General features: G+C 59.4%; 2 protein-coding genes across 9 annotated transcripts in view; one reads left to right on the top strand and one right to left on the bottom strand.

Annotated features, from left to right (window-relative positions):
• Nucleotides 1-894: 894 nt before the first annotated feature.
• On the bottom strand, nucleotides 895-6,823 carry LOC116599980. Its single transcript, XM_032359914.1, has 6 exons — nucleotides 6,760-6,823; nucleotides 6,643-6,716; nucleotides 4,282-4,385; nucleotides 3,512-3,718; nucleotides 2,665-2,791; nucleotides 895-1,730 (listed from the first exon to the last, which is right to left on the bottom strand). The coding sequence occupies exons 1-6, from the start codon at nucleotides 6,821-6,823 to the stop codon at nucleotides 1,632-1,634; spliced, it is 675 nt and encodes a 224-aa protein (XP_032215805.1). The 3' UTR covers nucleotides 895-1,631.
• A 2,833-nt stretch (nucleotides 6,824-9,656) lies between these two features.
• AHNAK (AHNAK nucleoprotein) overlaps nucleotides 9,657-21,764 on the top strand; it is a 30,344-nt gene continuing 18,236 nt past the window's right edge. For 7 of the 8 annotated variants that reach the window (XM_032357039.1, XM_032357037.1, XM_032357038.1 and 4 more), the window contains exons 1-4: nucleotides 9,657-9,756; nucleotides 19,791-19,889; nucleotides 20,178-20,334; nucleotides 20,759-20,946. In XM_032357039.1, coding sequence (XP_032212930.1) covers nucleotides 20,178-20,334; nucleotides 20,759-20,946 — 345 coding nt within the window. In that variant the 5' untranslated portion in view covers nucleotides 9,657-9,756; nucleotides 19,791-19,889. Of the gene's footprint in view, nucleotides 9,757-19,598; nucleotides 19,687-19,790; nucleotides 19,890-20,177; nucleotides 20,335-20,758; nucleotides 20,947-21,764 lie in introns of those variants that run through there. The other variant, XM_032357033.1, reaches the window with a different exon arrangement.

Raw genomic sequence — 21,764 nt, 5'->3', positions numbered from 1 at the left:
GCGGAGCAGAGGCCCCATGTGGAATCCAGCTGGGCGAGGATGGGCTCGTTCTTGCTCAGGGTTTGCTCCCTGGCAGGTCATCTGGAGTTGGATCCAAACTTGCCACCTGTCTTGCTTCCGAGCATTCCAGGCTGCTCCTGGTTAGGATCTAAAAGTGCTAGTTGCTGGCTGGGTTGGGCCAGGCACTGGGTGCCAGGGCCTCACCTAACCTGTCAGACTCCCTTCCCAGATTCCGATTCCCACCACACCTCCCTGCTTCTCTGCTTGTGTAATCTTCACCCCCCCCCCCCCCCCCCCCCCCCGCTTCCTGGTATCCTTGACCTTCTAGGTAGCTGAGGAGTTAGTCTGGAGAGACCCCAGTTCTGAAGGTCTGAAGGGGCAGGTCAGAGAGGCCCAGAAGTGGGGCCGAGCTGGGGAAAAGGGTTTCTGTTGGGTGGGCCGCAGCAGACCTGGCACCGCATGTGGACTGGGCCGGGCTGGGGGACCCCGCCTCCCAGCCTCCCTCGGACTGCAGGAAGAGTGACTCATCCTCACGTCCTGCCTCCTGGGCCTCAGGGTCTGGTGGTTTGGTGCAGAGGAGAGTGGCCAGGTTGTTGGATGAGACGAGGCCTGTGCTTGGGGGCCGGCCAGTACCCACAAACGGAGGTGGGGGGGGCAGCCCAAGGGGAGGGTGTTGAGACCTGGGGTGGGTTGGCTATCGGCCTCCGAAGCCAGATGGAGCTAGAGGGCTTCTGCCCTGCCCTGGTGGGCAAAAAAGAGGTTAACAGCATGAGTTTCTAGCGGCAGATGTGGGGCAGGGAAAGAGGGGAGGGCCATCTGGAGTTGGTGCGGTCCCGCCCTGCCCAGAGGAGCCCTGAGTCACCGCCCAGCCTGGGGCTTTGGGGCTGTGCTTAGGACTGGCGGCCTCCCTATCCCGATCCCGGCTGGGGCCCCGGCGGCGCTCGTTGGAGCTCTGCCTGGCTCCCCCGCTCCTCCCGGCCCCGCCCGGCTCGCCTCGGCGTGGCCGGTGAGCGCCTGTGAGCGCCTGCGCCAGGGGGACGTCTCTGGTTGTTGGGCCCATTTCCTGACATGCCGGGGAGGCTTGTGCCACTAGCACACCACCTGGAGCTGGCATCGGGGAGCCCAGGCTGCAGCGCGTGCCCCAGCCGCCGTCATGGGGCCAAAAGGGAAGGGGGAGTTGGGAGCGGGCTGGGCCTGAGAACAGGGGTGATCTTGGAGAACTAGAGTGAGATGCAAGGAGGAAGCCGTTTTATCCACTTACTGGGCAAAATCTTAAGAGCGTCCAGAAAAGGAGGTGGAGAAAGGAGAGGAGTCTGGGCTCAGGTGCATTTGACTGCGGATGAAATCTTTATTTTAGTTCCGTATAGTTAGCGTACAGTGTTCTGTTAGTTTCGGGTGTGCCATTGAGTGATTTCACACTAACACACGTCGCTCAGTGCTCATCAGGGCACTCCCTCATCCACATCCCCTGTTCTCCCCCGCCCCCTCTGCAGGGGGAACCATCAGTTTGTTCTCTCTAGTTAGTCTATTTCTTGGTTTGTCTCTCTCTTTTTTTCCTTTGTTCGTTTGTTTCTTCAGTTCTACCTATGAGTGACATCATAGCGTATTTGTCTTTCTCTGACTTACTTCATTTAGTGTGATAACTCTCCAGCGCCATCCATGTCCTCGCCGCAGATAAAATCTGCACCGAGTCCAGTGTGTGAATGGAAACGCCTGAGACTTGGTTCAGCCTGTGTAGAAACCGGTAGATACTGGTTATAAGCAGTTATTTGTTTTAGCTTTGTTGGCCCTCTGCTTAAGTCACTTATTAAAAAGCCAAAAGCCTTTAAAGTTCTTCCAAGAAAGACCTAGATTGTCTTCTTTTTTTCATGTCCTATTTGAGCTGGAGCTGGACAGCTGCTCTGCACACTGGGTCAGACCCGGCCCACCAGCTGCCCACATGCCCCAAATGTGCCACTTCCCCTTTTGAGAGGTGGGGGAAGGGTCTAGAATGTCAAAGGGAGTGGAATAAAGTGTTTTGGAGGATCCACCCAGTCATTTCTGAAATTAATACTGTGGTTTTCATGGCAACCAGCACTCTTTGTCCTCAGAACCCAAAACTTTCCCTCTGCACATCAAAGGGGTTTTCCTGGGTGGCTGTGGCTTCCCTGGCCCACCCCTCCAGCTGTATCTACACTGGAGGGTAACTTCCCTGACTTGCTCTGGTCCCCTGTGCATTTGAATGGAGTTCTGGGGTCCTCACCCCTCTTCTGCATGTCTCCCCTAATGCTGGGGCCTGAAAATACCAGGGTTCCCAAAAGGTTAGAGACACAGCCACCTGCTCCTGTCTGTTTGCTCTAATCAGGCTGGCATGGCTCCCCGGGGGAGGCTGTCATTTTACTGCAGTGGAATTACTGGGGTGTCCCAGAGCTTCAGCACCCAAGGGATGGGTGGAATGGCGGTCAAGGTGGCTGCTGGGCGTTGTGCTGTATTGAATGTCTTGGGAAAGGCAGAATCCCATGGGCATGTGGGGCTGCCTAAGCGGCAAAGGTGCCCTTGGTGACCCTGGGTCTCTAGATGTTCCTGGGCTCTTTTCATTCTTGTAGCCCCCTCCCTTTCGGGAACTTGCCCCTTCCTGCCCCCCTTCCACATTTCCTCAGGATTCCAAAGGGGAAGCCTACTGACCTTACCTTGTTTACACAATGGGCAGGCCAGGCGCAGAGCAGGGGCTGGACGGTCAGGGTTTGGGGCTATTTCTGATCGGATCTCCCATGGAATGTGCTTCCCTCTACTTCCAGCTGCCCCCTCCCCTCTGCAGCAAGAACAGCTGTCATGTGAGGGCCTCTCCCGCTGGCTCAGCCCTTTTGCAATCATCTGGCTGGCTCCGTCAGGATGGGGGTGGATAGTGAGGATGGGCAGAGCCAAAGGGTAACCGAGGGGACATGGCAGGGCAGGGAGGGCTATGGAGTTGAAGGCCAGGGGAAGAGGCTTGCCAGGGCCAGGTAAGGCGGGGTGGAAGCAGCTGAGGCGGCCAGAGCGCCCGTCAAAGGCGGGGGTGGGGGTGGGGCGTGTGGGGGGCTACACCTGGACCGGAAACTTTCTAGGTGCTTGGGGAGACGAGCTATAGAGCTGGTTATAGCGGCCCCTGGCCAGTCATTCTTCAGGGAGATCTGCATTTCCCCTGAGTCACAGGGAACCCACGGGGTGCTTTCCTGCCAGGCCCACTCTCGGCGGGGCCTGAATCACCGAGTTGCCAAGGGTGTTGGCGGCCCTATTGTGGAGGTGCCTGTGTCCTACCCCGCCCACTCCCGTTAGGACAGGGGTTAGCAAGCATGCCTCTTTATCCCACCCCCCTCAGCGGGAACACTCCATCTGCGAGACTCAGGCTTACAGAATGTACCGTATGCAGGATTGCCCGAGACACCGCGTTAGGTAGTCCCTTTATTTTACCCAGGAGGAACCAAGCCCAGAGAGGGGAAGTGACTTATCAAGGGTGCATGTGAGTCTTTCCACAGTTCTCGAAGCCACTCACTGAGTCACTTTGGTTCCTAGAGCAGGAGGGCGCCTCTCCCAAAGCCGCGGGGCGACGATGATGAACAGACCACACACCCTTGGTTTTGGAGGCAGAGAGAGCGTGGCATCCAGGGCTGGAGCGGCCCTCGCTGGGTATTGAGCCCAGAAGTGGAGCAGGTCCCAAGGCAGGTCACCGCCACCACCTCCCAACCCAGCGCTCCAAGTCCTGGGGCGGGCAGAGGGCACAGGGTGTAGCAGAGGCGGGACTTCGAGTGACAGGAACCTCAACTATGTGGTGACTCAGGCTCTGGGCAGCCGAGGCCCTTCCCTCACTGCTCAGCCTGATCTCCTTAGCCTGGACTTGGGAAGTGCAAGCAGCAGAGGGAGGGAAAAGCGGGCTGGTCTCCCTTTCTCCCCTGGAACTGGAGGAAAGGCAGAGGAAGTGGGAAAGGGTGGCGGAAAGGCAGAGTCCAAAAAAGGGGGTGAGGAGGCTGCGGCTCCCCTCATTCCCCGCTCCCTGCTGGGGAGCGGAGCTGGCTGGGGCCAAGGCTGCTCCGCTCGCTCTGGCTCCCTCCCTCAGCTCCAATTCTGAGCTCTACTTTGGGGGGTGGGGGGCTCCCTCCTTCACAGCCCTGTTCAATAGCGTTTTGCCTCTTCCTTAATCTCAGCTCCACATTTCCCCGCTCTTCTCCATCTCTCCGCACCTCCCAGGCCTCCGGGCCATCTCTCTAACCAACCGTGTCCACCTGCCCTGCTGTCCTTGCCCACGTCGTGTGCCCTTTCTCTTGCCTGGTTGCTCTTTCTGTGCCTTCTTTCCTCCCAGAGTCTGTGCGCAGAGCCCTGTGTGTCGTCTCTCGTTCTCTAATCAGCTTTGACTTGGGTTCTGCTTTGGCCTGAAGATTTCAATTAGGACCGAGTGTAATGGGCAGGTTTCCGGGACCCCGGCTGTCGGATCTGAGCGGTTCAGGAACTCCTTATTTGCAGTCCGAGGTTTAAAATCAGGCTGAGGTTTGAACTGAGCTGGGATACTTACTTGGCTTCCTATTTTGAGTTTGGGTTAGGAGTTTGGGGGTTTCAGAATTGCTTAGGCAGTAATATCTTTATCCCAGAATCACCCGATAGGTTCGCTGTTCACTGGGACAGACAGATCAGGAAGGGAAGAAAGAGAACATGGAAGGGGCTGATGTTTGGCGGAGACGCTCATCTCTGGGGGTGTGTGTATGGGGCGGTGGTGGGGTCGGGGAGATCCCAGATGGCTCAAAGAAGGGGTAACAGTCATTTCTCTGCTTCTAAGGCTGACACGCCAAAGGGCCCTCCTGGGAAGGGCGGGGAATCTGCTTTCAAAGAGACTGCAGATTGCACACTTCATTTCCTTGCTGGGATCACAGTTTAAAAGCCATGATTACTCTCTGAGCAGTCGGGCGTCTTGTCTTCCCTGTAATACACTGATTTTAGAGGAGGGGACTGCGGCGAGGAGGGAGGGGAAGGGGAATCCCCCTGGCAGGGGCCTGCCCACAGAGCTCCCTTTGTCGTTACTATGGAAACAGGCATAATAGGAACAAAACAGAGGCACGTCGCCTGGCAACAGAGAAGCCCAAGGTTCATCACACACACACACACTTGACGCATGTACACATCAGGGAACCCCCAGCAGGGGGCGGGGGGAGGGAACAAAACTTCTGGGGAAGCTGGGGTATCCCAGTGATGACGAGTTCTAGGACTCACCTGACTTTGCCAATGAACCCGCAGGCCCGTGTGGGGTCAGATGCCTCAGAAATGTGACAGAGTGCCAGGCAGGAGGCTGGAAGTCCTCCTGGACCCCCGGGTGGCCCTTATTTTCACCAAGGCATCTGAAACCTTCCAAAAGAGAAAGGTTTTCTTTGCAAAGTTGAGATGGAGGTGGGGGTGGGGGTGATTCCTTTTAACTAAAAAAATTGTGTGTGTATCCACAAAAAAATTCCCCCGTGAGTGTGTGTTGGGGGAATGAAGTGTCAGTTTAAAGGATATAGCAGAAAAGACAATATCCCATTTTCCCAAAGCCAAAGGCCTGCGAGGAGCTCAGAATACATTGCCTTCAGGAAGGAGCACCATGAGGGCAGGGATGCCATCCTGTCATGTTCTTATTTATTTATTTATTTATAATTTTTAATTTTTAAAGATTTATTTATTTGACAGAGAGAGCATGAGCACAAGCAGAGGGAGTGGCAGGCAGCGGGAGAACAGGCTCCCCCTGAGTGGGGAGCTCGACGCGGGACTCGATCCCAGGACCCTGGGATCACGAGCTGAGCTGAAGGCAGACGCTTAACCGACTGAGCCCCGCAGGCGCCCCAACCCATCAGGATCTTGATCCCCTGCACCAGCACCACCACCAGCACCACGGGCCCCGGGGCCTAGTGTTACACACACAGTGAATGTTTGTGCAGCTGCCGGAGAGGTCTGTAAGTGGGGGAATTGGTCCCTGGAGGCTTGAGAGTAAAAGGAAGTGTGGGGCTCAGGATACTGTTGTGGAAAAGATACGGACTTTGGGGGCAGTTATCCCTGGAGTTTATTCATTCATTCATTCATTCATTCATTCATTCCGCAAAGTTCTTCAGCGTTTGCTCTAAGCCAGCCACTGCTCCAGGCACAGGGCAGACAACAAAGAACAAGAAAATCCCTGCCCTCGTGGAGCCTGGATGCGGGTAGGAGTTTTGACTCCTGCTGCTGAGGGCTGTGTGACTTTAGGGGAATCACTAACCCTTTCTGAGACCATTTCGTCCCCAAGCATGTGACGATTTATTGAGCTAACACACCATAGGGCCTGCTGTGGCCTGAGACAAAATCACCATTACGGTCTAGCTTTGGGGGGTGAGGGGTGAGGGGCAGGAGGGGGCTCCAGCAGAGGGCGGAAGGAGAAGGGTCGGCAGAAATTTCCAAAAGAGCATGCGTCTCCGCTTAAGCCATTGAAAGTTGTTGAATATATTCCCTTCCCCTGGGCCAAGGAAGCTGACCTAGGAAAGCCCAGCTCCTGTTCCAGCAGGTACAGACCACAGTTTTTTTCTTTTCTTTAAATGGGGCAAGGGTCTCGGTTACTCCGCCTCTAGCTCCTAGCTGGGAATTCGGCAGGAGCCCGTCCCCAGGACCAGCCCCCACCAGCGGGGTCGCTCCTACCTCTGAACGAAGAACCTGGACGGTAATCCCAGCTCTGCAGCAGCTCTGCAAATCAGCCTCTCCTGCCTTCTTCTCTGTTGACCAAGAGGGTGGCCAGAACAAACAATGAACAGATACGTTGGCCGTGAGCCCAGGACACTAGCCTCTGCTCTTTCACTCCTGAGGGGCTGACAGAGCCCATGCTCCAGGGAGGTAGACACCCACACGCTCCCTCCCTGCTCCTCTCCTGCTCCAAACCCTCCCTCCAAACTCCCAACGCCCTTTGGCTGTCCCCCTAAGTCTCTGTGATTATCCGCGGAGCGATGTTTCCCAAATTCCCAAAACCTAGGTCTAAATCTACTCCCCTTTAACTATGTCCTGGGAAATCTTTCTCTTTCAAGGAACCAGGTGAGTCATAAAGTTAAAAATCCTTCAGTCGACTGTGAACAGTGGTTACTTTTGGGGAGAGGGACCGGGGAGAGGAGGGACCCACTGACTGTTTACCGGTCTCCCTTTCTCTATTGTTTACATTCTTCACCAGATGGAGGCATTGATTTTATTAAAAAAAAAATGTCAACAAGGATTATCGGACTTGGGGCATGAAGGCCCGCTTTCATTTCTCTGTATTCTGGCTCCATTTGTGAAAAGCTGAATAAATGTTACGGACAATGAAATAATCAAAAAGCCATTACTAAAGGAAATAAGGAGCGCTCGGTATTTACATGTTTTTATTTTTATTTATTGATTTAAAAGATTTTATTTATTTATTTGACAGACGGAGATCATAAGTAGGCAGAGAGGCAGGCAGAGAGAGAGGGGGAAGCAGGTTTCAGGACCCTGAGATCACGACCTGAGCCGAAGGCAGAGGCTTTAACCCACTGAGCCACCCAGGTGCCCCTATTTATTTATTTATTTTTAAAGATTTTATTTATTTGGGGTGCCTGGGTGGCTCAGTCGGTTAAGTGTCTGCCTTCAGCTCAGGTCATGATTTCAGGGTCCTGGGATGGAGCCCTCCCCATTGGGCTCTCTGCTCAGCAGGGAGCCTGCCCCCCCCCACTTGTGATCTATCTCTCTCAAATAAATAAATAAAATCGTTAAAAAAAGGATTTTATTTATTTGACAGAGAGAGCCACAGAGAGAGAGGGAACACAAGCAGGGGGGAGTGGGGGAGGTCGAAGCAGGCTTCCCACCAAGCAGGGAGCCCGATGTGGGCCTCAATCTCAGCACCCTGGGATCAGGACCCAAATAGAAGGCAGACACCTAATGACTGAGCCACCCACGGGCCTGGTACTTACAGGTTTTTAAAAGCAACCCAAAGTTGAAAAGTTTAGGTGTTTTCTTCAAATAGGGGTAGGTTTGAGGAAAGGGGTACAGAACAAAATGGAGGAGGCACTACTTTGGAAAGCCTGGGTTTGGAAAGCTTGTGATGTGTGTGGTGTGGGTTTGCGTCCCTATCTGTGTGTGTGTGTGTGTGTGTGTGTGTGTGTGTGAGAGAGAGAGAGACAGAGGTAGGGAGTGAGGGGAGGAGGGAGAACGCACTTGCACACAGGAGTGAGAGACAGAGAGAGATCTAGAATGCGGGTGCCCAAGTCTCTGCTTTGTCTGTCCTTGCGTGTCTATGCCTGTCTGAACTTCTACACGTTTGTCTCCACCTTTCTGCGCCCATTGTATGAGTCTGGGCACAGCTAGGACTTCTTTGCCTGTGTCTTCCCTCCCCCATGGCCTGTGCTGGTAACTGGACCTGGGACACAGCCCCCAGGGCTGGCAGCAGAGTTGGCTGCTGGGTATTTTTAGCCTGTAAACATGTTTGCCATTTCAGAGGACAGGGCCTCAGGTCTCGGCCCCAGCCCACTCACGATCTTGCGGTGAGGAGGGCGCTCCTGTCTGGAGCGGGGTCTTCTGGGGGGGGGGCTCCAGCCTGGGGGTCTTCCTTCCTCAGCCTTTGGGAAGGAAGGAACACTGCCTTGATGTGGGTAGTGGGTGGCCACCTAGGAGAGGGGATAAGAGGATTCCTGGGGAGAAGAGAATGGGAGTGTGGTAGGGGGGCTGGGGAGCCAGAAGGTTCCCCATACCGCACCCCATCATTAAGCGGTTAATAAAGTCTCCTGGATTAGAAGTGGCTGTGGGAAATGGCAATAAATCTGGAAACAGCGTCCTTGCAAGTGGGAAGGTGGGGGAAGGGCTCGAGTCAGAAGTGGGTAAGTAGAGGCAAGGCTAAAGCTGCCGCTTCCCTCAGGAGCCCGGGGAGGAGGGTGGGCTGCCGGCCTGACCGCCCGTGTCACGGCAGCGACAGGAGCAGCCCCGTGGTGCGTGGGGCACTGATGACTCCACGTGGACACCCTAACTCCAGGGGTGTGGCCAGCGTCTACAGACCGGTTTTCGGTAGCGGGGGGAGAGCTATGGGGGGTGCTCAGAAAGGGGGGTGATGGCGAGAAATGGGCGCGGCTGCATGAAGCTTGGGAACCAAGAGAAGGGACTGGGGCCTGGGATTTGAAGTTTAGATGCCTGGGTTGAGAGAAAACTCCAAGGTCTGAGTCAGGCTGGTGGTCGCGGCCGAATCACCCAAGCACCCGCCCCCCACCCCCCCAGCCGCTTTCTGAACCTCTTGGTCCTTCTTGCAAAGTGAGCTGATTCGCAGTTCCAGGTGGGAGGATGAGCCTCAGGGAGCTTCGAGGAGTTTCTGGTCGGGGAGACCACACACTGAAAACGTTGGGGGGCAGATCCAGGCGCCGGCCAGAGCAGGGGGCACTGGAGGGGGCGCGGGGTAAGGCAGCCATCGGACGCGCGACGCCCCCTCGTTTCCGCGCCCCCCAGCGCCCCCTCCCCCCAGCCCCCCAGCCGCCCGCTCCCGTGTCCGTGTCGGGTCGGCCCGCTGGCCCGTCCCAGCCCCACTCCGGCCCCGCCCGGCCCCGCCCTCTCCCCACTGCTCCGGGCAGACCCGCCCGCCCCAGCCGGAGTTACAAGAGCCGCCTCCGCGCGCGGGGGCCCGGCCACTCGGAGCAGCTCCGCCGCGGGGACTGCACCGCCCGCCCTGCCGGACCCGCCCCGACCAGGGCTCGCCGCCTGCGGCAGCCGCAGCACCGCGACCTGGGGCCCCGCGCGGGCTATGGCTGTGCCCGGGGGCTGAGCGCGCAGGTAGGGACACCCGGCGCACCGCGGCGCGGCGGGGACGCGACTCCGAGAACGGGTGGGGGGAGGTGGGTTTCAGGGCAGGGGCGAGGCGCTCGGGCCGAGCGCACTGCGGGGATTCAGTGTGTAGCAAGCGGGGCACCCCGGCGCCGCGCGGGGAGGCGACGCGTCGCGCCCTGGGAGCCAGACTCTGCCTCCGGAGTTGGGGCGCAAGTTGGGCAAAGTTGGAAAATCGCTCCGAAGCGGGTATTGCTCCAGCCCTTATTTCTCTCGAGAGCTGAGCGTTGGTTCTGTTGCACGGCCCGGCGCGCGGTTCCTGGCCTGGGGGTCCCCTGTGGGTCCCTGTCCCATCCCCTCCTTCTCCCTGGGGCGGCGGCTCAAGCGCACCGCTCCCGCTCCTATTCCGTGTTTACTGGAGAAGTTTCCGAGGTCGCTGCCGCGGGCCCTCGGCCCCTCCCGGAGCCCCCGCGCCCCTTCCGCGGTCCCTCCCCGCTCCCCACACCTCCGCCTCGACTGAGGGCCCGGAGTCCTCCCGGCCCCACCCAGTTCTGTACCACCAGCCTCTCCCTTTCTCAGCCCCCCTCCAGCTGCCCCGCCCTAGTCTGGCCCCTCCGAGTCCCCCGCTCCAGAAGTCTCCCTTCTTCCTCCAAGGCCGCGCTGCCTGAAGTTTGCAGTGCGCCTCGGGACGGGACGGGTGGGAGTGGGGGTGGGGGGCGTAATTAGGGAGATTCCAGCGCTGGGGTGGGCGGGGAGGGGGGGGAAACTGTGCGGCGGCCCGGCCCCCGGCACCGCCCCTTCCCATTCGGGGGCGGCGCGCTCTCCCCTACCCCACTCCCAAACCCGTCCGGGCGGGATGGCCCCCGCCCCAGCGCCTGGCACGGCGCCAGCAGCCTGAGGAATGTGGTGGTTGGAGCCGCTGACTAATTCAAACCAGAACTCGGGGGGGAGTGGTGAGGGGCGAAGGGGAGGGGGAGGAAGGGGCTGTGTGCGGGAGGTGGGGGCAGGAGCCAGCTCCGCGCGGGAGGAGGGCTTAGCCGCCGTCTCTGTGATGCGCTCCAGGAGACGGGGCTGGGGGACGGGGTCCGGCCGTGGAGTTGGAAAGGCCGAGGGTTTAGGGTGTGTTCGGAGAGCCGTGTTATGTAAGGCTTTCCCAGGCGGGGAGAGGGTGTGCAGTATGTGAGGGCCTGGCCCTCCGTGGCTGGCCCGGGCGCCCCCTGCAGTGCCAGGGCCCGGGATGTGGGGGCGCAGCCTTGGGCGGCGCTGGCCACGAGGGACACGTGGGGTCTGAGCAGGCCTGGCGGTGCTCCTTGCGTGGGAGGGGAGCCGAGTGGGCAGACTGGGCACCTCGCAGCTCGGGCTGGGCGCCTGCACCAGGTGGGGGACGGCCCTGGCGCCTTTGCACAATGTGGTGTGCGTGGTGTGGGCTCTCGCCTTTCACTGGGTGTGGCTGCAGAGAGGGGGCGGTGGGTGCCTCCAGGGAGCCCGCGGAGGCTGCTCAGAGCCCTGCTAACGTGCAGTGGATTTATGGAAAGGCGGAGTGGGACCATCCCCTATTGGGGGGGGGGGATCCTGAGAGAGTGACCTGGAGTTTGCCAGAGAGAAAAAGAGTGGGATATTTACCTCTGTATCTCTGGCGCAGCGCTGGGCTCCCAATAATTGGTTTTGAAACAGTTTCCCCTGTTACGATCCAGCCTCCAATGACAGGGATCACTTGCCCTTCCTTCCCCGGGTCCAGCACTGGTAGGGGCTGGGTTGGTCTCACCGGACCCAGTGAGAGGGTAGGGGCTAGAGTGATAGGCGAAGGCTGGGAGTGGCGGGGAGGAGACTGAAGATGCTTTGGAAGGCGTTTTCAGGCCTCCACACTCAGGCTGCCCGTAAAGTAGGGGGGCAGATTCTGCTTTCTTCTCCCTCTCTGCCTCTGCCCCGCCTCGAGGGAAATCCCTGGGGCAGGGTGTGGCACTCACTTCCTTTCTGAGGCGGAATGGGGGAGGCTTCCTTCTCCTTGACCCAGACGGATGATGGGTTGGGCCAGCACAGGGTAGGTAAGTGGGCAGAGTGGGGAGCAGAAGGGCGCCCCAGGCTTCGGGGGTATGTCCCTGCTCTGAGCGGTGAGCTGCGGTATGGAGGAGGCGGGCTGGGCAGGGAAGAAGAGGACCTGGGACCGGGCGAGTTGGGCTAGCAGAGGACACAGGGTCTGCGAGCTTCAAAATGGGGACTGGAGGGCGTCTCAGCCCCTCTCTAAGGCTTTGCCCTGAAGAGCGTATAGGTGGGAACATTGGTCATCGGACAGGGACGTGTAAGGGGCCACGTCCGTCATGTGGGGCTTCGTGCTGGGGGTTCGGGAGGCCTTTGCGGTGAGTCAGGGGTCCTTGTCTGGGCAACCCCTTGAAGAGATAACCCCACAGAGCTGGGACTTGCACCAGCCAGGCTTAGTCCAGGGCCCAGGGTGAGGCCCGAGAGAGTAGACCACGGAGGACTCGCGGAGGGAGACGGCCAGCAGCAGACAAGGGCAGGGAATGGGCTGGGGGTCTCCAGGGTCACATGAGTCGCAGAGAGGCCCTGGGTGGAGGTGACCAGGCATTGGCCCGGCTAGATTCTTTGGCTCAACTTGGAATCGGCTGGCTGGCGCTGGTGGAGACACCGCCAGAGCCTGAGGAGCTGGTTTGAGAGGTTGGGGCAAAGCTGTGGGGGTGGAGGGGTGTGTGGGGCTCTGGGGTGTGGTCACCACCTTCCTCAGAACTTGGGAACCGCCTGGGGACAGACAGAGATATACCAGGAGAGCTAGTCCTACTCGTGATGGGAACTCTCCCACTGTAGGCTCTTCCCGCCCCCCCCCCGCTCCCCAACACCCCCAAGTTTCTCTCCCTGGAGCTGGGCTGACCTCCTGCTTGGGCCTGAGGAGAGGAAGGGAGGTGGCTGCTGGAGAAGGTCTAGAATGTGCTGGCTGCAGTCAGGTGGAGGCGGCGGCCATGTCTAGGGCCTTTTGCTCTCTCTTCGTCCCCCGTGGGTTTCATCCAGGCTCGCAGGGAGCTGGCCTGTGACCATCCTGTTGGCACTCCAGGCCTTCCTGGGCAGGCTCGGTTTCCTCCGTGCATGGTGGCCTGGGGAGCGAGGGGGCTCCTGCGTGGATGGGCCACGGTGGGGCACGTGCACATGAGTTTGATAGAGCTCCCCCCCCCCCCCCCCCCAGTTCTCACCGGGAGGACTCCTGGGCTGTTGCAGCTGCGGGTCCCGCTTGCATCCAGGCGGCGCAGTTTCACGGTGGTCTTGCGTCCCTGTGACCCCTAGTGTCCTACCGGTGAGGTGTGATCACCCGCGGGAGGGTGTTCCTCTGCTTGCACCCGGGGCTTCCAGGGCTGGGGACAGCAGTGGGTCTCTGCCCTGGTGCTGGAGGTTGCGCAGGGATTGTAGGTAGGGGCCAGAGTCGGTTTCTGCGTCCTGGATAGCTTCTGGGCCCTGGAATTTGTATCCGGAGGTCCTCAGGAGGGCGAGGCTAGCTCTGGGAACGAAGCCCTGGTTGAGTGATGCCGAGAGGTGCTGCACACGGCTGGTCGGGGAGGGGCATCCTGTCCCGTCCCTGGAGGCCCGAGCGGAGATTCTAGGGGAAGGGGAAGTGCCTGGAGCTGATCCCGGCTCCGTGTCCTGGCTGGGCTGGGGGGCGGCTCCTTGGCCACTGCGGAGCGGCGGGGGCCTGGCCCTGCGCCCCTGCACTGGCGGGGTGTGACCGCTGGGCGGAGAGCTCGCCTGTGGTTGGGGAGTTTCTGCACCCCTGGCAGCTCCGGGCGGTCATCATCCCCCAGGGGGAGACGGAACGTTCGTCTTCACCACCCCTGCCCCGCAGAGGGTGCCACCGCCAGACTTGGTGTCTTAGTCCCAGCGGTCCTGGGGAAAAGCTCTCTATTCCCGGGCTGTGTGGCCAGGGGCGGGGACTTGCGGCTGGATAGTGGGCTGCTGTCCCCGTCCCCTGTCACAAGGAGTAGGGGAGTCCCTCTCGGTCATGAGTGGAAGAGGGAATCTCCCTCCTTGCTGGAAGAGAGAACTTGGAGCTTGCTCCGGGGGGTTGGGAGGAAGCTGTGTGCGGAGGGCCAGTGGGGAGAGCTGGAGAGATCAGCTGGCCTGTAGGGTCTGAGTGGGGCTCCTCTGGACGTTGAGGTGGTGGGGCTGACCTGGAGGAGAGGGCTGGAGGGACCGAGCTGGAGGAACTCCCTGCTGGTGGGAGTTGTGGGCTGGCCCAGTGGCCCAGGTGGCCCAGGTGGCCGGGGAACAAGAAGATAGACCCACACAGAGGGAGACACAGACTCCGGGCACCAGGCTGACAGGTATAGGCGCCTTCCATGATGGGCAGGTCCTGGGGCTGCCCAGGCAGGTGTGTGTTGGGAGCTGGGGAAGGCAGGGCTGTGGGCCTGCTCAGGGCTGGGAAGAGTGGGGAGCGGGGCTGATGAGCGTGTCGGCGTGCACGCGGCCTGTGTGCATCCTTGTCTGTCTTTCTGGGAATGTCCCTCCAGTGCCTAGGTCGCCTGTGTCTTGCAGCATGTTAGTCGTATTCTGCCTGATAATCCCACCCCCCCTTGGGCTGTACCCCCCAGGATGAGCTGAGTGTAAAAGTCCTCGATGGCCGGCTTTGGCTGTGGAGATTACCGAGCTGTTCTCCGCCAGTTCGAATAGGCCCTGCTGTTTTCCAGACGACAAGAGTTCTGGCAGCGGCCTCCGTGGAGGTCTGTTCGGAGCCTTGGGCCCCGGAAGCGAACCCAGCCCTGTGTGGGACAAGGGTCTGTGCTGTTGAGGCTGTTCCCGTTCCCCAGTGAGTGGAAGCATGTGTCTTGCCCTGCTGGTGCCTTTCTCTGGAGTGGGTCTTGTGTCCTGCAAGCCCCAGAGGGGACGACCCTCATGGCCTTCACTTGCTGGGGCCGCAGAGAGCCTGGCGGTGAGCTGGGGTCTGTGTGGCTCAGGATTTCTGACTCCGGGGACCTCAGATCCTGGCTTCCAGGATGCCTGGGACTCTCTGCCCATCCGGGTGTGCTGTCCCCAAGCTGCTGGCCAGGAAGTGGCTGGTGTGTGGGCCCAGGAGACTGGTGGGCACTTGCCCTCGCTCCTGCTGCTTGTGGCCCTTGAAAGGCGTCACGGCTCTCTGGGTGAGTCTCCTGGTGCTTCCGGAATCTTTGGGTCCCCTAGGGGAATCTCAGCTCCTCCCTTTCTCCAGGTTTATGCCCCTGTCCCTGGGGCTCCCTCCCACCATGTCTTCCTCTAGGTGTGCATGGAGGTCCCTCCATCGCCCTGTGGGTGTCTCTCTGGCCCTGCTGCATTGTAGGTCTCTGTCTTCCGCGTACCTCCCGTGTGCACTCCTCCACTCAGGAAAAGACTGTTTGCTCTGGCGTCAGAGTCGGAGAAGCCTGGGCTCGCATCTCAACCCCAGTTCGCACTTGGGCAAGTCATCTTACTGCTGGAGGCCTGTCGCTGCGTCTCTAGAATAAGTACATTAATTATTAACCACGTAGGGTCGTCTGGGGTCCAGTGAGACCCCTGGCGTGGAACTGCAGGAGCTCGGCCAAATTCTCTGCTTCTGTCCGTTGAGGGTTTTCTCTCCATGCAGGGCTTTCTCTTCCTGTTCGCTGTCTGGTGTTTATGGGAGTAGAACACCCCTCTGGGTGTGTCTCCCTTTTCTTAGAATGTCCTTTGCGCTCGTCCTGTTAGAAGCGCTGGGGACTTTCCCTCTGCTGGAGGTCTCTACCGGGGGGGGGGGGGGGGGGGGGGCGGTGAGTCATTTCGTTCTTCCTGGCTCTCGAGGTGCACAAGCCAGTGGGTGTGATGACCCCTGGGCCTGCCGTCGCGCGGGGTAGAAGTCCCACTGCTGTCGGTGTCCTCCCCGCGGTGGGGGGAGCACTTCCGTCTCCCGTGGAGCATCACCTCCTGTATTCCTGTATCCATCATGCTGGGCATATGCTAAGACTTGCGCCCCTCGGGTGTGCGTCTTCAGGTTTGGCGGACAGAGGCCTGGAGGCCGACGGGCCTGTCTCTCCGGCAGTGGGGCCTCTGCACGTTCCTGCCATCCTGACACTGTAGAGGCCATTTTTGGCTGCAGCGGCAATTAGGCTGGGCCCCCTCCCTGGCTTCATACCGGCTCTTGGGGTTGGAAGGGGCTCTGTTCCCTAAGGGCAGGGGAGGGGGAAAGGTGCTCCTTTAGACGCCACCCCTGGCCTAGACCCTCTGCCCTGGGCAAGGAGTCTGCTTCTGGGATCTGCCCGTGTTTTATCCCTGCCCCCCCCGCCCCACCTCCCTGGTCCGCAGAGGTGGTGCACGTCCTTTATGCAGGTTTTTTTTTTTTTTTTAAATGTATTTATTTGAGAGAGAGCGCGTGCGTACAGGAGCAGGGAGCAGGGCAGAGGGAGAGGGAGAAGCAGACCCCGCCCGCAAGCAGGGAGCCTGATGCGGGGCTCGATCCCAGGACCCCGAGATCGAGACCTGAGCCGAAGGCAGACGCTTCACTGACTGAGCCACCCAGGGGCCCCCTCTTTGCAATTTTGAATTAACAGGACGGCCTCGTTCTTCTCGCGCTGCTTCTGGCCTGAGTTCTGGTGTCCCCCTAGTCTCTGCCTCACAGATGGAGTGGACATACCATCTCGCACTTTCTCTGGCCTCAAGGCAGCCCTCTGCCTAGAGGGTCCCCACTCCGGTCTCTCCCATCACCAAGGATACTGTGAGCCAGTGTCAGATGGACCTCGGGGTGGGGAGCCAGCAGACCAGGGGTCTGGGGCCCTGGCACTGTCCTGTCCTGACCTCTCTGGACCTCCCCCTCTCCTTCTGTAAATACCAGACGGTGCCGTCCCCGCGGGGCTTCTGCAGTGGCAGAAACGTTCCACAACTGCCATGTCTAATATGGTAGCCCTGTGGTTGGTGAGCTCTTGAAATGTGGCTACTGCAAGCAATAAACTAACAATTCATTTTAACTTAATTTAAATTTAAATAGCCACATGTAACTACCATGTCAACAGCAGGGCTATAAGGTGTCTTCTAGCTCCAAAGACTTACGACACTTGGCCAAATGTGCAGAATTCCACAGAGTTCCAAAGACCCTCTTTTGAGTAGCCACAGGGCAGGATCCTCGGTCCTTGGGGAAGCCTGGCATCACCTGACTTATGTAGGAAAAGAAGGGCCCGTCTGGGCTTGGCACAGGCTTCGAATATGTGGGAGAGACTGAGCAGTGGGACTCAGATGCGGAAAACAGACCCTTCCCACCCTGGTCTCACACCCCCCACCCCCTAGCACCCCTGTGTGCAGCCACCTGAATAGCCCAGAGCAGAGGAGGGAAGGGAGCCTGGGCCAGAGCTGGCAGGGTGGTTGAAGCCCCTCCTGGCCAGGAAGCCAGCAGGTGCCCTGTCGGGGCCAACCTGCAGCCCCTGGTACCACGGCTCCTGTTCTCAGGGGCTGTGGACCCTTCATCACTCACGATGGCTTCTCCCCCACTTTTTTTCAAAGATTTTATTTATTTATTTGACAGACAGAGATCACAAGTAGGCAGAGAGGCAGGCAGAGAGAGTGGGGGAGGCAAGCTCCTTGCTGAGCAGAGAGCCCGATGCGGGTCTCAATCCCACGACCCTGGGATCATGACCTGAGCTGAAGGCAGAGGCTTTAACCCACTGAGCCACCCAGGTGCCCCTTCTCCCCTCCTTCAGAGCTGTTGGCTAGAGGTGCATAGCAAGTCCTTCCTGAGCCTCTGAGCTGTGCTCCTGGGGATTCCTGGCCTGGGGCTCCCTCCTCAGGAGCTGGCCTGGAAGCCAACTGCCTGTCTCCACCGGGGCCCCAGCCCCTCTGGCACTGGGGGCTCTGGCCAACGAAGCACTTTGTCCATGGGATTTTAGGCGTGACCCTTTGCATGTCTGGAGCTGCTGCAGCCTCCGTGACTCATGGGGAAGGAGGGAGGGTGGGGACGAGCTGTGGGCGAGGGTGAGCTGGCGCGCTGTCTCCGCCCCTGCTGGCTGGGGACCAGGATGCTGGCCGAGAGAAGGGGCCTGCTTCAGGAGGGGAGCTAGGCTGGCTGGTGACTTCAGAGAGCTGAGAAGCCCTTGGGCTGGAAGGCTTTCCTTCCCTGCCCTGCCTGGCTCTCTGTCTGCAGGGCTGGCTACTTGGTGCAGGATGCTGGGGGCAGGCGCCTTAAAGTCGTGGCTTTGCTGTTTGCAGGGGTCAGTGTGACTTCCCCTAGCGGCTGCTGGCCTGGAGGGGAAGAGGCAATTCCCTCGCTCACCCTCTGTGGCTCTGCTCGCCTCCTAGGCAGCGCCCATGTCCTAAATTCTGCATGTGTGAGTTTAGAGGGTGGAGGACTGGGGGTCCAGCTGCTGTCTTTGCCCATGCTGTGTGATCAGCCTGACACCAGAGCTGCGACGCACCCATGAATTTCTGGGGGGATCCAGTCCTGTCCTCAGAGGCAAACAAACTCTAATGCTTTTAAGAGCATTGGCAGATAATAGGTTCTCTTTGCCCCGTTCTTTCCTTCCATGTTTCATCCCCCCCAGGAGGCTTCCCAACCTTCTAGAACATTCTGAGGCTAAATGGGTCACACCCAGAGCACCTTGCTCATAATTTATATCCAGGGCAGGAACGAAGTCTTTTAAATCTCCCTTCTGGCACAGGGCGCGCAGTCAGTGAGCGCTGGGAGAACGTGCAGGTGAAGCTCGCGACTGTCTAACGCAGCGCGCGGCGCAGGGCTGGGCTGAGCGGAGTCCGTCCCTTGCCTGTTTTCTTTGCGGCGTCTGCTCCGGTGCTGGCTGTGCAGGAGGCCATCAGCATGCATGTATTTATCGATCTTCGACAAAGTTCTGAAAGTCAACAGCTTCCGGGCGGGGCTCTGGGCGAGGCCCTGCCTGAGCTTTAGCATTCCCGGCCTGGTTTCACAGACCGCCTTCTGGATGAGTCCGGCCCTGCTGTTCTGCGTGGGTGGCCTTAGGCCTGGGCTGTTTCCAGAGTCCTGCCTTGTGTCTTCCCAGGGCAGCTCTGCAGCTGATAGCTCATCCTGTGGCCGGAGGGCATCTTTGCTCCTATGGGGGCCTGGCTCCGGGCGCTGTGTGGGCAGCCAGGTGGGCCCTGACTCACTGTGTCCCCGAGGCGGCCCAGCTGCATTCGAGCCTCTGGGGCGTGGGCTGGCTCGGCGGGGCGGGGGTGCGGTGGGGTTGGGGCTTCTTTTGTTCAGCCCCGTTGCACCTGGAGCTCCCAGCTGGCGAGGGTCACCCCGGTCCTTAGGACCGGGTTGGATCAGGTGACTGACTCACTGTCAGCTGGGGAGGGAGGGCACTGCTGTTCCTGCTCTCAGGCCTCCAGTGCTGGAGACCCTGAGAAGAGGAGTCTCACGCTGGTTAAGGCTACAGACCTGATGTGCTGTAGGGGAGAGAGTTGCAGGCTCAGAGCCCAGGGGTGGTGGCACGCTTATTGCAGACCTCACATCTCAGTCTCTCCATCCATAAAACGGGGACAGGGTCTCCTTCCTGGAGCTGTTACAAAGAACTACTGAGAATGGGTGTTTTGTGAAGCTCGCGGGCACCTGGGCTTTTTCATACCCTCGAGCGCTCTCTCCTTCCCTCCTCATGGAGCTCCTGCACCCTCTCCGTTTTCACAGAGGAGATGATGTTCAGAGAAGTTGAGTGACTTGGCCAGGGACACACAGCTGGGAGGGTGCAGAAACCGGGTTTATTTTATTTTTATTTTTTTAAGATCTTGTTTACTTATTTGAGCGAGAGAGGGAGAGAGGGCTCGAGGGCAGAGGCCGAAGCAGGCGCCCTGCTGAGCCGGGAGCCCGACATGGGGCTCGATCCTAGGACTCCAGGATCACAACCCGAGCCAAAGGCAGATGCTTCGCTGAGTGAGCCACCCAGAGGCCCCAGAGCAAGGGTTGAGACCAGGGTTTATATCCGAGTCTGGCCTCCCCGAGCCCCGTCTCCGCGATCCCAGGTTGGAGAGTCATGTATGAACGAAGGGTGTTGAAGTAGGGGAAGGTTGGGGTTTCGGTGTGGCCCCCCGGTTGAGCGTGAGCCTCTCTGTCTCCTTCTCCCTAGACTGTGTGACCGACATTCCCGACGAGAGAGACTAAGAAGAGAGGAAGGAGGGGCGGGCTCCTGGCAAGGCATCGGCTCCTGAGCTGAGTCCTGCAAAAGGTCCATGGGAGGGAGGGTGTGACGGAGGGGAGGGGTTGGGGGGGGGGTGGGACCAAGGGTGGGTGGCTTCGGGAAGTGGGGCCTGCGTGGAAGGGATGAGGGGCTGGTTGTTGCCGAGGTTGGTCGCAGCCTGTGTTCACTTGCCAGGGGGACCACTTTCACGGCAGAAGCAGGCATGGCCGTGTCCCCCCCCGGGGATTTACAGCACTGGCCAGCCTTGGCTTTCTTGTCTCCTCATGCTCTCGAGCCCCCACTGTCCTGAGCCCCCATTTCCTTACCTCACCCCAGATGGAGAAGGAAGAGGACACGACCCGGGAGCTGCTGCTGCCCAACTGGCAGGGCAGCGGCTCCCACGGGCTGACCATCGCCCAGAGGGACGACGGCGTCTTTGTGCAGGAGGTGATGCGGAACTCCCCTGCGGCCCGCACGGGGGTGGTCAAGGAGGGTGAGTTACCTCAGGGTGTGGGCTGGGTGCCGGGGTGGTTTGGCTGAGGGGGGCGGTGGGAAGGCCACAGGGGCTGGTCCCAGTGACATTAGGACGGTCGGTACCCAAGCCCCACCCTCGCCTCCCCTGCTTGCTCGGTGTCACTTGATCCACACAGTCCTCAGGGACAGCGGTTCTGGAGGGTGGTGGACACATCATCCTTAGTGCCCACTCCACTACCCAGGAACTCTGCCACTTTGGGCGAGTTAGTGGGCCTCCCTATGCCTTACTTTTCCTCATCTGTGCAGTGGGTATTACCACACCTGTAGGCTTGTCACGACACGCAGTAAATGCAAGTCAGCTCGAGGGCCCAGCCTGTGGTGGTCGTGTGCTGTTCTCCCGAGACCCCGCGGGTCTCACCTGCTTCTTGCTCCGCCCTGCTCAGGGGACCAGATTGTGGGTGCCACCATCTACTTCGACAACCTGCAGTCAGGCGAGGTGACCCAGCTCCTGAACACCATGGGACACCACACCGTGGGCCTGAAGCTGCATCGCAAGGGGGACCGCTCCCCTGAGCCCGGCCAGACCTGGACCCACGAAGTCTTCAGCTCCCAAAGCTCCGAGGTGGTTTTGGTGAGTGCCTGGCCGGCCCATCCGTGCCCTAAACCACGCCCCCCCGCCTCCCCCACCAGGCCACACTGACCTACTGGCCACTTCCTGAGCCTCATGTCTGCCTACGGGACCTCCCTGCGGTTCCCTCTCCTGCTTCTCCCCTGCCTCTCTCTTGAGCCAGACGGTGTGCTCGTATCCGTGTGTAGCGTGTGGCTGCCATTGACCCTGAAAGCCTTCCGTCGGTGGGTCCAGAGTGCTGCAGCGTGGAACCCGCTCACTCTGTCTGGCCCTAGAGGCCAGGAGGACAGTCAGTGCTTTGCAAGATTCATCAGAACAGTCTCACAGGTCTCACAGGTTCCCTGCTCTGCCTTCCAGATGCCATTTTTCTCATTCCGGAGGCCTGGACTCATCTGTGAGTCAGAGGCCGGGCAGCAAAGCACCTGGGGGACGTTTCTTTGCTCCTTGATGGCTTGTTTATTTAACATATAATGGGTCCTCAAAGTGAAAGTATTAATCCAAGCACAGCTAGTCTCCACCAGCGCTTTCTGACAGGTCACTGAGAGGATTCCTGTCCCCTTATACAAGCCCGTGAGTTGAGAATTGAGAGCCCAGGGGCCAAATCCATGCAGAGCTGGGAGGCATCCCTGGGACTTGACAAGCCGATTGGAATCTAGAATTGACTGATTATAAATCCTTCTTCCAGACCGCAGAAGGCAGGAGTCTACCCTGCTTCTCTCCCCCATAGCTTTTACTTCACAGAGTTTCCCCAAATAATTTGTTTCCCTCTTGTGATGTGGCTGTCAGCCCCTTTCCTCACCCCTCCGTGCTCTGCCCCAGGA

Source organism: Mustela erminea, chromosome 9 (genome assembly GCF_009829155.1).
Source record: "Mustela erminea isolate mMusErm1 chromosome 9, mMusErm1.Pri, whole genome shotgun sequence".
NCBI classification, from domain to species: Eukaryota; Metazoa; Chordata; class Mammalia; order Carnivora; family Mustelidae; genus Mustela; species Mustela erminea.
This window is presented reverse-complemented; position numbering and strand designations above follow the sequence as displayed.

Excerpts from the sequence above, each read along its gene's own strand:
- LOC116599980 (XM_032359914.1), bottom strand. The coding sequence starts at position 6,823 with ATGGGCTCTGTCAGCCCCTCAGGAGTGAAAGAGCAGAGGCTAGTGTCC. Across the intron at positions 6,717-6,759 it reads GTCCTGGGCTCACGGCCAAC|AGAAGAAGGCAGGAGAGGCT; the intron begins GTATCTGTTCAT and ends CTTGGTCAACAG. Across the intron at positions 1,731-2,664 it reads CATTGTGTAAACAAGGTAAG|GCTGAACCAAGTCTCAGGCG; the intron begins GTCAGTAGGCTT and ends GTTTCTACACAG.